The sequence below is a fragment of the Phragmites australis genome, chromosome 9, assembly GCF_958298935.1.
Source record: "Phragmites australis chromosome 9, lpPhrAust1.1, whole genome shotgun sequence".
NCBI lineage: Eukaryota > Viridiplantae > Streptophyta > Magnoliopsida > Poales > Poaceae > Phragmites > Phragmites australis.
The window spans coordinates 24,962,520-24,977,053 of NC_084929.1; the positions used below are offsets into that span (position 1 = coordinate 24,962,520).

General features: G+C 43.7%; 1 protein-coding gene across 1 annotated transcript; it reads left to right on the top strand.

Annotated features, from left to right (window-relative positions):
• The first annotated feature begins 2,034 nt into the window (after nucleotides 1–2,034).
• Nucleotides 2,035–5,716, top strand: LOC133928878 (bZIP transcription factor 39-like). The gene is made up of 2 exons (XM_062375382.1): nucleotides 2,035–3,678; nucleotides 4,890–5,716. Exons 1-2 carry the CDS (start codon nucleotides 2,202–2,204, stop codon nucleotides 5,348–5,350), a joined length of 1,938 nt encoding a protein of 645 aa, XP_062231366.1. The 5' UTR covers nucleotides 2,035–2,201; the 3' UTR covers nucleotides 5,351–5,716.
• The last annotated feature ends 8,818 nt before the right edge of the window (nucleotides 5,717–14,534 follow it).

Sequence of the window (14,534 nt, forward strand, 5' to 3'; positions counted from 1 at the left end):
CCAACCTTATCTCCTACCTCTAGCCAGCTCTCTCTCTCCTACCCGACGCCTCTAGATCTACTTTCCAGTGTCCTCCTACTCCCTCTCACCTTATCCCCTTCGCCCAGATCCCTTTTTCAAGCAACACCACACCACCGCACCCCTGCCTTCTTCCTCCCAGAGACGCACAACAAAGGGAGAGAGATGGAGAGAACAGAGGGAGAGAGCTGAGAGAGATGGAGGGTAGAGACAAAGAGAGAGTTGAAGAGGGTGGCTGGCCAGGGTGAGGACCTGTGGCGGGGACTCGCCGTGACCAGCTAGGCTCGAGCGGGGCCTAGGCTGGTGGCGCAAAGGGGTCGGGCGACATGAAAGAAGTTGGGCGGTGTGAGGAGCCTAGCAGCGTATGCAAGAGGGAGGCGACGCCTGTGGAAGGCTGGGTAGCATAGGATGGTGTGACACCTGTGAATGAAGACCGGCGGTAAGGGAGAGGGGTACGGCGGTGCTCGCCAACGGTGGCCCATCTGTTGCGGATTGGAGCTTCGCCGACGTGGTTCGGGGTTGCGACGACGACAACTTTGAGCTGTGGATGTATGTGGGGTTTTATTTTGTTTGCTGGTGGGAGAGGAGATAGACAGTGAGAGGGGAGCGGAGGGTGATGATGGCTCACCATGGTGACGTGAGGCGGCAGTGGGTTCTGGTGAGTAGACGCTCGTTGTTGGCATCCAACAGCGTGTTCGTCAGTCGCTCCGCATCGACCAGCGCAACTGTTTCGCGAGCCAAATGAGCTGGCTCAAGCTGCTAACAGGTCGAGCCGAGCTAGCTTTTCTACTCGTTTCGCTAATAAGCTGGAACGAGCCGAGTCATAACGAGCCAAGTTGGCTCATTATTCAGCCCTAAATAAACTCATGTAACCTTTCTAACAATTTCTATGCTTAGCCACGTCTGCTACACCTAACACAAGCAGGCCAGTGACCCTATACACCAGTGAAATAGTTCCAGATGTTTTAGGTAGTGTTTGGTTCACGGGAGAGTCTCGGATGAGATCGCCCTGCCCCTTTTTTTTTTGTCCATGTTGGGTGTTTGCTTCGCTGTCTGCGATCGCCTTGTCCAACTGAATATTTGGTCCGATCCTGGATAGAGCGAACCAGGTAAAAGAGGCGGACAAAGTCATTCACGTCCGTGCCTTGACGCCCGCCTGTTGTCGTGTGCTGCGCTCGCGAAGAAAAAAGCCAGCTAGAAGTTGTTGTAGGTGTGTGTTTATATTTTTATTTAAATTTTTGATTTTATTTGAGAGTAAAAAAGTGGTTCAAAAATTCTAAATATTTTTACGAGTAAATTAGAGCTCATTAGCAAACAGTTTTAATTGGTTTGATCTAAAAAGCATGAGCCAATATTTAATTACAATTTAAAAAAATCTACTCTTGTAACTTCTAGTAATTTTTAATACTCAAATAAATTAACAAAAATCTTTGAAAATTCACTAATATTATTTTCATGTGATGCACTAATTTATAAAAATATTTTTAACCCTAAGTTATTGATGAAAAGTAAGTTGCTTTGTAATACGCTATTTATATACATTTTTATTATTTCATGTGATATTATTTTTTTAATTCAATTTGAATTTAAATAAATTTAAATAGTATAAATTCATCCAAATATTTATGAAATACATATAAATATAAATAAATCATTCTATATACTTTAATCTCACTAACCAAACAGAAAACTAACTTATTATATTCGCTCTAATCCCACTAATTAAAAAAATAGCTCATAACATCTATTAAAAAAATCATACTATAAAAAAATATAGACAATCCTATTCCATTCGATTAGGTTACAAACAAACACACCAGTTCGGAGTCACGCCTCGGCGCTTTTAGCACGCCACCAGCGGCAGTCCTAGATCTGGCTGCTACCCACGCAGTTCACACTGGCAACGAATGGGCAGATCACAATGACACATGGGTCCAAATTGAACACCGTGCCCACACGTCATCGAAACATAGAGAGGCGCGTTGGGAAACTACGAGTAGGGAAGACCGGATCGCCACGTCCCGAGCACGAGCTCGTCAACCCCTGACTCCGTCCGCGCTCCCACTCCCGGCTTCCATTCCGAATTCCGATTCCTACCGCTCCTCCCGTGCTTACTGCCCGACGATGCCAAAACCCTAGCGCGAACCCCTCCTCCTCGTCCTATTCCTGGAGACGCACCAGCCATGGCGGAGCCGGCCCTCCTGGGCACCTCCCCCTTCGACCTCCGCCACTACCCGGCCCACCTCTTCGACCCGGACCTCCCCCTCGCCGGCGGTCTCCCGCTGTGCGAGTTCGACGGCGATGGCCTCGACTTCGACCTGCCCGTCGATTTCTCTGTCGACGACTTCCTCCTCCGGTCCCCTGACCGCGTTGACGACGAGTCCGGCGAGGGCTCCGCCGCTGGATCCGACCCCACCGCCTCCTCCCCCGCGTCCCCTACCACCTCCGCCGCCAACTCCGCCGTGGCCAACGGCGACCGCGAGTTGAAGCACGAGGATTCAGACGAGGGGAGGAGCGGCGGCGCCCCGAATTGGAGCCTCAAGCGGAAGCAGGCGAGTCCTGGAGCGAACTCGGATGGGGCCAAGTGCCGCCGATCTGGCTATGGCGAACTTTCCCAGATTGCATCAGCGTCGGCTTCGGCGTCACGGGCCGCCGCGGAGGACTCCAACGATAGAGGCGCTGTTGGCGAGGAAGAGGACAAGCGCCACGCGGCGCGGCTGGTGCGGAACCGCGAGAGCGCACAGCTGTCGCGGCAGAGGAAGAAGCGGTACGTCGAGGAGCTAGAACAGAAGGTGAAGTCAATGCACTCGGCGATTAATGACCTCAATTGTAAGATCTCCTTCGTCATGGCCGAGAACGCCACACTGAGGCAGCAGCTCGGTAGCGGCGGGGGGAATTGCCCGCCACCTGGGGTGGTGTATCCACCGGCGCTGTTGCCTGGCATGCATTTCCCGTGGGTTCCTGGGTATGCACCGCGGCCTCATGGTTCCCATGTTCCACTTGTGCCAATCCCGCGGTTGAAGCCACAGCAGACAGCGGCTACAGCCAAGTTATCAAAGAAACCAGAGACCAAGAAGGCTGTGGAGAACAAGAGTAAGACCAGGACCAAGAAGGTGGTAAGTGTTAGCCTTCTTGGTTTGCTGTTCGTTGCACTTGTCTTTGGAGCTTTTGTTCCGGGGTTCAATCATAGTTTTGGAATGAGAGGCAGGAGCGACAATGCGATGTTTAGAAATTTTGGTCATTCTGACGCTAGAGTGTTTAGTGTCACTAACCATGGTAAAGGACCTAAAGGCGGTTTAAACAGTAGCGAAATGATCAATAGTGATCCTGGAATGATGACGGGGAACACTGATGGAGCAAGGCAGAAGCATCGGCCTGCACATAACTCTAGTGAGAGTTTGCCTGCTTTGTTGTATGTGCCGAGGAATGGAAAGCATGTTAAGATCATCGGAAATTTGATTATTCATTCTGTGCTTGCAAGTGAGAAAGCGGTGGCACATAGGGCCTCAAAGGGTAATGTTGATCAGTCAGGTAAAGATCATAAAGAGACTAGTGTTGCAATATCTCGTTACCTGTCACTGCCTGGAAAGGATGTGCATCCACAGGAGACTTCCCCGGCAGATGGGCCACTGCCACAGTGGTTTCGTGAAGGAATGGCAGGTAAGCAGATCAATGTTTACCAATATCACATTCTTGTTTATTGTCATGAAGTTCGTTTATTAGCCAGAATGACGATTCCTCTTTTGCATTCACACATTCTCTTATAGGATATTGTAACCATGAGTGTTCTTACATTTGTCATTTAGGGTTTACAAATACACGTGAATCATCACAATACATTCATCTCCAGATGTTAAATGTAAATTTAAGAACTTAACAAAGTATAAGTACTAGTCCTAACTCCAAAAACTATGAAGTGACTTGTAGAAAAGCGTGAACACGGTAAGCATTTAGGGTTTACAAAGCATGAACGCGGTAAGCATGTTAGATGGGGAATAAAGTTATGCTACATACCAACAGAGAACAAATAGTATTACATTCCAACTATTCCAGAAATGAGAACCCTTATCTATATGTAAGGTTGCCAGCTAGTAACCAGCCAGAAAAAGGGAACTATATCCATACTCAGGGTCAGAGCCCTTTCTTTCTTTCTTTCTTTTTCTTTTTTGAAAAGTCAGGTCCTTTACTTTTAGCAATCACTGAGAGGTAGTAGTGATACTGTTGCCTTCCGATTGTGGAAATGTTCCATAGCTGTGATAACCATTTCTTTTGGAGCCTGAAGAACTTGTTTGTTGTTAATGCTTAATTTATGAAGCTCTTGTGGTCTTGTGCTTTTGTGTATGTTGATCTCTGCAATGACATTAGAAGACTTGCAGATTTGATATGACGACCTTTGTATGTTAATCTCTGCTTTTGCTCTCACCCCTTCCGGAGGCTACAACCAGTATGACAGCCAGCACAAACTATATTTACAGTGTATGCTTGCAAAGCACAGAGTCATGACATGTTGCATTAAGCCTACTTCAAATTTGCGAGTAAAGTTGCTTCATCTCAGAATAGGAGTTTTGAGTTCAAACCTGAAGTTTGCTGAATTGTGTAAAAATAATTTATTTGAACGGTTGCTTTTCCTGATAAATTGAGAGTTCTATTCCAAATGTTCAGTATATTGTAATAGAAGCAAACAAGTAATAAATCTGAACTATAGGGGATGAATCTTGTGTTCATTTTGTCTGTTTCAGTAAAATGCTTAAGTAGACGTCCAAATTTTTGTTAGCAGGCATTTCTTGTCAGAATCTATGACTCTGATCGATACTCCTTGTCCTTGAGACCCAAAGTGTCTCACTCTGTGATTCTTATGCAATGATTTTCAGGACCGATATTGAACTCGGGAATGTGCAGTGAGGTATTCCAGTTTGATATTTCTGCAGCTGGCAATTCTGGTGGCATTATACCTGCTTCTCCAACTGTGAACTCCTCGAGTGTTAATGCTACCCAGAAAATTCCAACGCCTGCTCCTGCTTATGGTGGCAAGCTGAAAAACAGGAGGATCATGTATAATGAAGCAATTCCACTCACTGGAAAAATGGTGGACAACACGAAGCCTTTTAACAGAACTTCTGAAAGCAGCAAATTGCCTAATAGTAAGGCAGCATCATCAATTGTCTCTGTGCTAGCTGATCCCAGGGAGGCTGGCAATGGGGACGGTGATCCGAGAATATCTCCGAAACCCCTCTCTAGGATATTTGTTGTTGTTCTTCTTGATGGTGTCAGATATGTCACTTACTCCTGCACACTTCCTTTCAAGAGTGCCAGCCCCCACCTTGTGAACTAAACCATGGGGCCAGTGCAGTGTTCTGGTGCTTGAGTAGCTAGGTAGTTCGCGGAATCTGACGGATGATAGATGAATACAATCATCCGGTGATGTTTGCTAACAAAGGACTAGACTTCATATACACTCGGCCTGAGGTAATTTGAATCTGTCGAAGGTTTGAAGTGGTGGCTAGCGAAATGTGGTTCTGCAAGTTCGGTTTCTAGCGCATGCAGTTTGAGCCGCTGTGACAGTCGGGTTCTTACACTGTACCTCGTGCTGTAACGTTGGTGTAATCTTGTAATACCGTTTGATTGCCGGAGCTGTAACAGTTGCTGAGGGGAGACAAGAACTCTTAAATCAATATATAAGATGCTTCCAATTTCCAAATGGATACAATTCGCCCTATGATTCTCCAATGTGTTATCTGCATAAATTTCTTTAGTTCAGTGAAAAATAGTTCAAAAATCTTTGATCCGGTTTTGCTTCGAAGTTCTTGCCATAAGCTCTTGCTGAAGAAGGCATGGCCGGGTCTCACAAGTCGCAACTTTGTTCGAAGGGAAATGCGCAAATGCCACTCCTATTTTAGCACTGCAGAGCTCCCAGTTTTACTCTGTCTACCACTGTGCCACATGATAGAAAATCAATGGCTCACATTAGATCAATCCTCACACCGTTCTCTCCCTCCCTCCCTCCCTCTTCCTCTCTCTCAATCTCTGTGTCATGGCAATGCACTCTCTCCTTTACCTTGTAGCACCTTTGCTTTCTTACCTCCAACAGACTCCCTATCCTCCGGACCATATTTTTCTCCTTTACTGGAATCACAACAGTGTTGTCTCCTTTCCATTTAGATTTTCTATTTATGCACATATTCCCCTCCTTCGCTTCTTCTGAACCTCAGCGCCATCTTCTTTTTTATTGCTCCGCTGCTCATCAGCACTTTGCTCATCTACATGGCACTGTAGCAGTCCTTGCCCTCATCCCCTTCCATCTTTATGCTCACTCTTTCCTCCCTCACCAGCCCCCTCCCCTTGCTTCATTGCATCAGCGATAATCAACTTTTTTTGCCACCTCTAACCCTGACTCCTTTATCCCATCAGCCCCACCACTGCCCTCCCTACCTTTAGGAAATCTCGGAGGAATGCTACTGTGTGCCAGAAAGCCACGTCGCTGCCTCGTCTAGCACCCTCTTCTTGAGCGGTTCAGATACATCCAGACTGTCTCCTGTCCTATACTTCCCATCTTCAGGTCCCTTTTCCGCACTGGCAGAACCCGTAGTTCTAACCCATACGGTCTTTCTTGGCACCTCCACTTCCCAGTTGGGCAGTTTCGATCAATGTGGCCAATGATGCCACATATATGACAGAACTCGGGAAGGAATTTGTACTCAATCAAACACCAGCGCTCATGTCCCTCCTCATCCACCTCTAGCATGACACCATGTAAGATCGGCTTACGAATATCAAGGTGCACTTTGATTCTCAGATATGGGCCGTTTGCTGAAACATCAACATCCAAACACTTGCCAACCTTGTCGCCGATCTCAACACCGGTATCACGATCCATAAGCCCCATAGGAATTCTAGTAACCCTAATCCAGATGGGGATGAAGTGAAACTCTACCTCCTCAATCAATTTGTTTCCCTCATACTCCATAACCACAAGCAGATTATGGCCATGGCCTACAAACCAAGGGCCCTCCTTCAGAGCCCATTTCTTGCCTTCCAGATCATTGAGATGCAGTAGGAACTGATCCCCTCCCATCTCCTTGCAAATCATGCCCTTCGAAGGACACCAAATGTGACCAAGTGGCTGGATGATTGCATCGGGATGCACATGTTTATTTGTGAAAACCTTTGCAACCGCATGTCAAGTGATTCGACTAGCGCCTCCATCGGATCTGCTCTTAAGTTTTATGCCAGATCTCTCCACCTTTGAAAGCTTCAGGCCTCCAAGATTAGCGTCATCCTAATCACCCATGTCTATCGCTGCCAAATGCCTCCCACTGTCGAAGCCTCTACTACTTGCTACACCCCAATGAGCATGATCTAGATAAGGGGAGCAAAGCTGAGGCGAGATTTGTTGTGGAAATTCTATGGAATTTGGTGGGAATCACGAAGAATAACAAGACTAGGTCGTAGGAAACTATAGACCAAGTAACTACCCTTGAGTCGCCCTTGGAGTGCCAAGCGGGGCTATCAGAACAGCCCTGCGAGCAATAATGAAGCTAGTTGCTTGGAACTACCGGGATTGGGCAATCGCCTGACTGTTCGGGGGCTCCAAAGCCTTGTGAAGGCAGAGGAGTCAGATGTTCTCTTTTTGTCAAAAACAAAACTTTGCAAAAAGAGAATACAACATTTTTGGTGGATGTTGAGTTTGACAAACATGGTGGTGAAAGATTGTGGAGGTCAAGGGGGGAGGGGGAATTGCTATGTTATGGCGGAAGGGGGTTAATGTGTCTTTGCGGAACTTATCACAGTTACATATTGACATGGATTTTACAGAGGAAGATGGCTTCATGTGGCGATTCACAGGGATGTATGAAGAGCCGCATACGGATAGAAAAGGGGAGACATGGTGAACCATGAAAGATCTAAAATGATAATCTGATATGACATGGCTATGTGTAGGATATTTTAATGAAATCCTTTTTGCTTAAGAGAAGGAAGGTGGTCGGCCTCAAACACAAGCTTGCATGGATAGTTTTAAGGAAGCTTTGGAACTATGTGACCTTCATGATCTGAGTTTTGAAGGGGATGTTTTTACTTGGCATAATCATAGTCATTGTGCATCGGAGTATATTCGAGAATGATTGGATAGGGCAGTAGCAAACAATGGATGGAGACAAAGGCTCCATACGATGTGGGTGAATAATGGTGACTCGTGTCATTCTGACCATTGGTCGGTGATCATATGTACCGAACAAGTACTAAGGGGGAGGTAAGCTATGAATGATGTGGGTGATTTCAAATTTTGAGGCAAAATGGCTAGTTGAGGAGAACTATGCAAGTATTGTTGAGGAGGCTTGGAATAAAGCTATGGAGGGAGGGGTGACCACAGTGAAGGAAGCGTTGGAAGTGGTCTCTATGGACCTTTCGGTTCGGAATAGAAATGTTTTGGGAGATTTAGAAAAAAAGAATAAAGCAAATTAAAAAGGAGATAGAGATGTGTTGGAGGGGATCCATTAGTGATGATAGGGTAGCTAGAGAAGCAATGTTGCGGTATAAGCTTGATCGATTAGAAGAGCATGTAGATGTGTTTTGGAGACAACATGCACATTCACGTTGGTTGGAGAATGGTGATAGAAATACTGCTTTTTTTCATGCCACCACTTCGGAGAGGAGGAGGAAAAATAGAATTAAAAAATTAAGAAAGGAAGATGGGAGTTGGGTGGAGGAGGAAGGAAAAAAGGAGACTTATTGCTGACTATTTCTTGCAGCTTTTCAGGTCCAATGCTATGGGTGATCTTGCTCAGTTGCTTGCTGCGGTTCCACCAAAAGTGACACCACAAATGAATGAGAAGCTGATCGGTGAGTTTACATCGAACGAAGTGAAGGGGGCTTTGAAATCTATAGGTGGCCTAAAGCCCTCGAGACCAGATGGAATGCCCTCGGTGTTCTATAAAAACCGTTGGGATATTGTTGGCGAGAAGGTGATCGAAGAGGTACTCCATGTGCTGAATGGTGGCAATATACCAGAGGCATGGAATGAAACAACCATAGTCCTCATACCAAAGGTAAAATCTCCAAAAACTATCAAAGAGTTACGACCTATCAGTTTGTGCAATGCGGTGTATAAAATGGTATCCAAAGTTTTGGCAATTCGTTTGAAGAAAATTTTGTCAAAAATTATCTCGCCATTAGAAAGTGCCTTTGTGCCCGGGAGGATAATATCGGAAAACATACTTTTGGCCTATGAGATGAACCATTATATGAGAAATAAGAGGAGATGAGCTGCTAGATATGCTGCAATAAAACTAGATATGAGCAAGGCATATGATCGGGTTGAATGGGGATTTCTTAGAGAGATGATGCTGAAATTGGGTACAATTGATCATGAAATGTGTGTCCACTATCGCTTATCGGATAAAAGTTAATGGGGAATAGACGGAGACTATTATTTCGGACAGAGGGATACGTCAAGGTGATCCCTTATCACCATATCTCTTTTTGATTTGTGCAGAAGGCTTCTCATCATTGTTGATGCAAGCTGAAACTGTTGGACAAATTGGTGGAGTAAAGGTTTGACCAAGTGCACCAAGTGTGTCTGTAGCAAACATGCCCCTAGCGAGATTATAGCAGAACATCTTAGGGCATGTATGTAATTTTGGTGATTAATGATAACATAGTCAATGAGATTAACATGTTTATCAAGTATATACCTTAGTAGGTCTCATTGAGCGTTTGTCATTTCTAATGGCGCTTGATAATTGCTATGTATTTTGAAAATACCCGACGTAAAAGTTCTTTAATTTAACCTCCGCTTATGCATTGTGGGTGAATCCTCTTAGAAAGGTTTCCTCTCGTTTTGTAATCGCATCACAAAATTCCTAGAATTTTTGAAGCTTAAGTCATTTCGTTTGGACTAATAGAAAGGGGAGAGAAGGAATAGAATTTCTACAAAAAATACTTGCCTCTCTTGTATATGGGAACCACCTAGCTTGTTGGCCCCACCACCTTCATCTCCCTCTCTCAAGTGCTGCAGCAGCCCTTCTCTCTCTCTCACTCTCACCCACGTGCTCACTGAACCTCTCCTCCCCAAACCGAGCAGCAAGAGTGCTGGTGCTCTGCTCACTCTCTCCCTCTCAAGCTCTCTCTTCTCTTCCTCAAATCTGCCCTCAAGAAGAAGAAGTGCGGTATGCATGTCACACCGCCGCGACCCCTAGCTCTGTAACTTCCCCTTCATCCAATTCATTCTCACATGCACGAAGATTTTAGGGAGTTGCGATCCCTAGCTCTCACCTTGTTTTTCTGAAATTTCAGCAGGCCTTCTTCATCTTCTCAAGCTTTTCCTCTCCAATTTTTTCCCTTCATCGACGGTCCCCAATCGTGGCAAAGACCCTTTGGTAAGTCTCTAGGGTTCCCATGGTGGAAACACATGTTTTGGAATGGTTGATTTAGAGTTTTGTTGGCTGCAATCGAAAATGGCGATGCATGTTTGTTCGAGGCAAGAAAGCTATAAGAAAATTTTGGATGAGCAATAGCTATTATTCGTGCTTTTGGAGTGAGTAAAATAGGTTTAGAACCCATGTTTTAGTGCCTTTATATGTTTAGGTGGCTTAGACTTTAACATGCAAGTCAAATCGGTTGAAGAATCGTTAAAAAACTCACATTCTGCAGGAACACGGAGACTCCGGGTCACAACCCAGAGGTTCCAGGTGATCCTAACAAAAAATATCCAATGACCCCCACCCGGAGACTCCAGAACCCGAAGGGTCCGAGTTCAACCCGGAGGTTCCAGGTGATACTAACAAAAAAAAAAAAAAAAAATACCTGAGGACCCTCATCCGAAAATTCCGGAACCCAGAGCGTCCAGGTTCAACCCGGAACCTCCGAATTCTACTGTTCATCAGATATTTTTCTTTCTTCGTTTCCTTTGCTAATAGCTTGTAAATTTCATATTTAATTCATACGAACTCTAAAAATCATGGGACTAGTTGTGTTAGCTTCTTATGAGTACGAACTATTTGTTAAAAATGTTGAAACTCCAGACATACTTTTTGACAATTAATTGATTATTTAAATGTATTTTGGCTTAATTAAATCACAATTAATTAATGTGATGTCCTAAAGTATGAAATCACTTGGAAAATTCATGTTATAATCAGTGATATCTAAAAAATATATAATTTAGTTTTAAAGTGCTGTTTAAATTGTGAAGATCATTTAATCTTAATAACTAGCTTAATTATGATCCTTTTTTAATAGACCTTAAATAAATCTTTTATAACATGAGCTTTCTCATTTCAATTCATATGATTCTTGTTGCATCATGTTCTTTACTCGGTACCTCATCTCCTGTTATATTTTCATGGCATTCGGTGCATGTATCATATCATTTCATCACGTCAATTGTGATGCACCATTCTTTCTTTTAGCGATCGACGAATCAGATAGCGACGAGGGTATTCTTGAGATGGAACCTGATTGTGATATTGTGTGTGAAGAACTTGAGCAAGGTAAGCATCTAAGCATATTGTAAATTATACTTTGGATCATGTTATGGCTAATTGATAAATTATGCTCTATGTATGTTATGCATATTTAATTAGTCGATGTTGAGAAATCGGGTAGCACCTATTTGTTGCATTTCTCCCGATCTTGTATTGATGATCTCAATCATTGTAGTCGAGGTATAATCATGATAATGTCTAACTTAAAAGTTATATGAGATGCTTAGCAATGCATATGTCCTCGGTAGAAGTTGAGCGGTGGAATGTCTCATCGCTCGCGAGTATAGGACTTAATTACTTTCACCCTGAAAACAATGATAGGTTGATGAGTGGTGAGAATAAGACAAGATGTGGGCGATCCTAGGTGTAGGTCAGGAGAGAAACCCTGATGCCATAGACCGTTTGTATCGTTTAAGCACCGTCCGTTGGTGCAGTTGGCTTTGACACTTTTCCGTACTAACAACATATCCGTATATGGGACGGGTGAGCCTAGTACCGTAAGTTGCTATGTTCATTTGACTCATGCGTCGTGATGTGAGTGAGAAGGCTTGTAGAGGCACTTGAGGTTGGGTTGATAAGTCGTCGTACGCACGGGATCTAGGTGGCCTCCACCTGAGATTGTTGACAAAGGGGGATAATTGATGACCAAAGCAAAGAGGCATAATGATTGAAAAAGGGGGATAATTGTAGCTTTTACACGGGTCGATCAAGGGAGATAGTGGTGATGGACCATTGTAGCCACGAGAGGGGACAAAGTGAATGTAGGAGCATGCATCAAAGCAAAGAGGTAAGGTATTTGGCCATTTACAATTGGTATCATTTTTTATTTGCTTCTTGCTTTGGTTGTGTTGTAATTAATCAACAAAAAGGGAGAGATTGTAGCAAACATGCCCTTAGCAAGATTGTAGTGAAGCATCTTAGGGCATGTATGTGATTTTGGTGATTAATGATAACATAGTCAGTGAGACTAATATGTTTATCAAGTATATACCTTAGTAGGTCTAATAGATGCAATACATGAAGAAGCCACCGCAGCTGAGACAAAGACTGATAAAATTGGAAGAAGTCTTAGAGAAATTGTTCTCACCGGATGGTCAGGTGCTCAGAGTGTACACACTAGATGCTTACACTGGATCATTTCTTCCAGAGAAGGTTGAAGCTATTGAAGATTGTAGATCAACTCACTGGATGTTCCAGTGTTGAAGGTGTATACACTGGATAGTTTCACCAGAGCATTTTACACAAAGAAACCGGGACAAAGAGAGGAATAAATTAGACTTATTCCATAATATTTTATGTGATCAAATATGATGGATTTCTATATTATAATATAGAGCTCTTCATCTTTCCTTAGAGCTCAAGATTATCAAAATTAGAGTTCTAAGCAAAAAGTTATACCCAAAATACATAATGTTGTTCTGCTGAAATTTACCTCATCGGATAATCCAGTGCTCACAACAAAAATAGTCTGGTGCTACACCGGATAGTCTGGTACTCACAAAGTAAAATTGCTTGGTGTTCATAGAAAGTTTAGAGCAGAGTCTAATGCCTCACCAGATTATTCGATGTTCACAAAATGAACATATCAGACTATTATTTACAGAGGGCTCCAAAATGAACACATACACATAGGATGATTCGGTGCATGTGTCTGATATTCAGAGAGTCATCACAGGATAATTCGGTGTTCACACATGAGTCTAAGAGGGTTCCAACGGCTAGTTTCTTCTGCTATACTCACCGGATGATCCGGTGTTAGTACTACTGTTATCACCGGATTATTCGGTGTTCATAGTTTTTCTGGGCCGTTGGGGCAACAGCTAATTGGCGGGTTTCAGGCTATAAATACCTCCACTCAGTCATTTGAAGGTGTGACATGCTGCTGGAGTCCAAGGAATCTCATAGACACTCACGAAGACATCCAAGCCACCAAAGTGTTTAAAGTGATCATTCAAGATGATTAAACACAAGATTAGAGAGTGATAAGTACTTACAGGCCTAGAGAGAGTTGTAGCTAGGTGCTTCGACTTTGAGAGGGGGTCAAGGAGTTATCCTAATTTATACCAAGAGGTACGCCAGCACCTTGGAGTCTTGATGACTCGCTGGCAAGTTTGTTGATGCTCTGACTTGGTGTGGAGCGGTGGCAAGGCGATTGTGAGGGGACGCAAAGACCCTTATCTTTGTGGTGCAAGCTCCGAAATGATCACGGCGACAAGTGATTGGAAGAGAGGCTAGTTGTGAGACTTTACCTTGGTGGCTTGGTGGCTCGGTGGCTCATCCAGCTTGAGACCTTGCCTTGGTGGCTTGGTGGCTTAAGAGTCATGACTAGGTGTCGATCAGAAGCATATCCTTGGTAGAGCTTCAACATGGACTATGGGTGAAGTTTATGCCATCGATACCACTTGATAAAAATTTCTTGTGCCGAGTTTGCTCTCTCTACCTTATTTATGTTTCGCATTTACATACTTGCAACCTACGTTTGTGCATTTATCTTCATAGAATAGTTTGCTAGGTTGACTATAGGTTACAAAACTATTTTGAGCGATAGAGTAGACACATTAGATAAATCTAAAGCACATTTAGATATAATTTGATATAGATTTATCTTATAAAGTTTTTAAAGCCAATTAGGTTTTAAGTGTCCTAATTCACCCCCTCTTAGGACATCACCGACCCCTACAATGTCCCATCTGTTTTTCGCAGATGATTCACTAATTTTGATTCATGCAAAAGAGGGGGATGCACATCAACTACAGCGAATTCTAAGTATTTATGAGGAGTGTTCAAGATAGATGATAAACAAGGACAAGTTAGCTATAATGTTTAGCACAAATGTTGGGGAATCAAGTAGAGAAAGGGTCAAACAAGTCTTACATATTTCAATAGATACTCTTAATGATAAGTACCTAGGTTTGCCAGCCCATGTGGATAAATCTAGATTGAATACCTTCTCTTATACCAAGGATAGAATTTGGCAAAGAATTCAAGGGTGGAAGGAAAAGGTAAAGAAATTCTAATTAAAGTTGTAGCTCAAGC

Excerpts from the sequence above, each read along its gene's own strand:
- LOC133928878 (XM_062375382.1), top strand. The coding sequence starts at position 2,202 with ATGGCGGAGCCGGCCCTCCTGGGCACCTCCCCCTTCGACCTCCGCCAC. Across the intron at positions 3,679-4,889 it reads GTTTCGTGAAGGAATGGCAG|GACCGATATTGAACTCGGGA; the intron begins GTAAGCAGATCA and ends AATGATTTTCAG.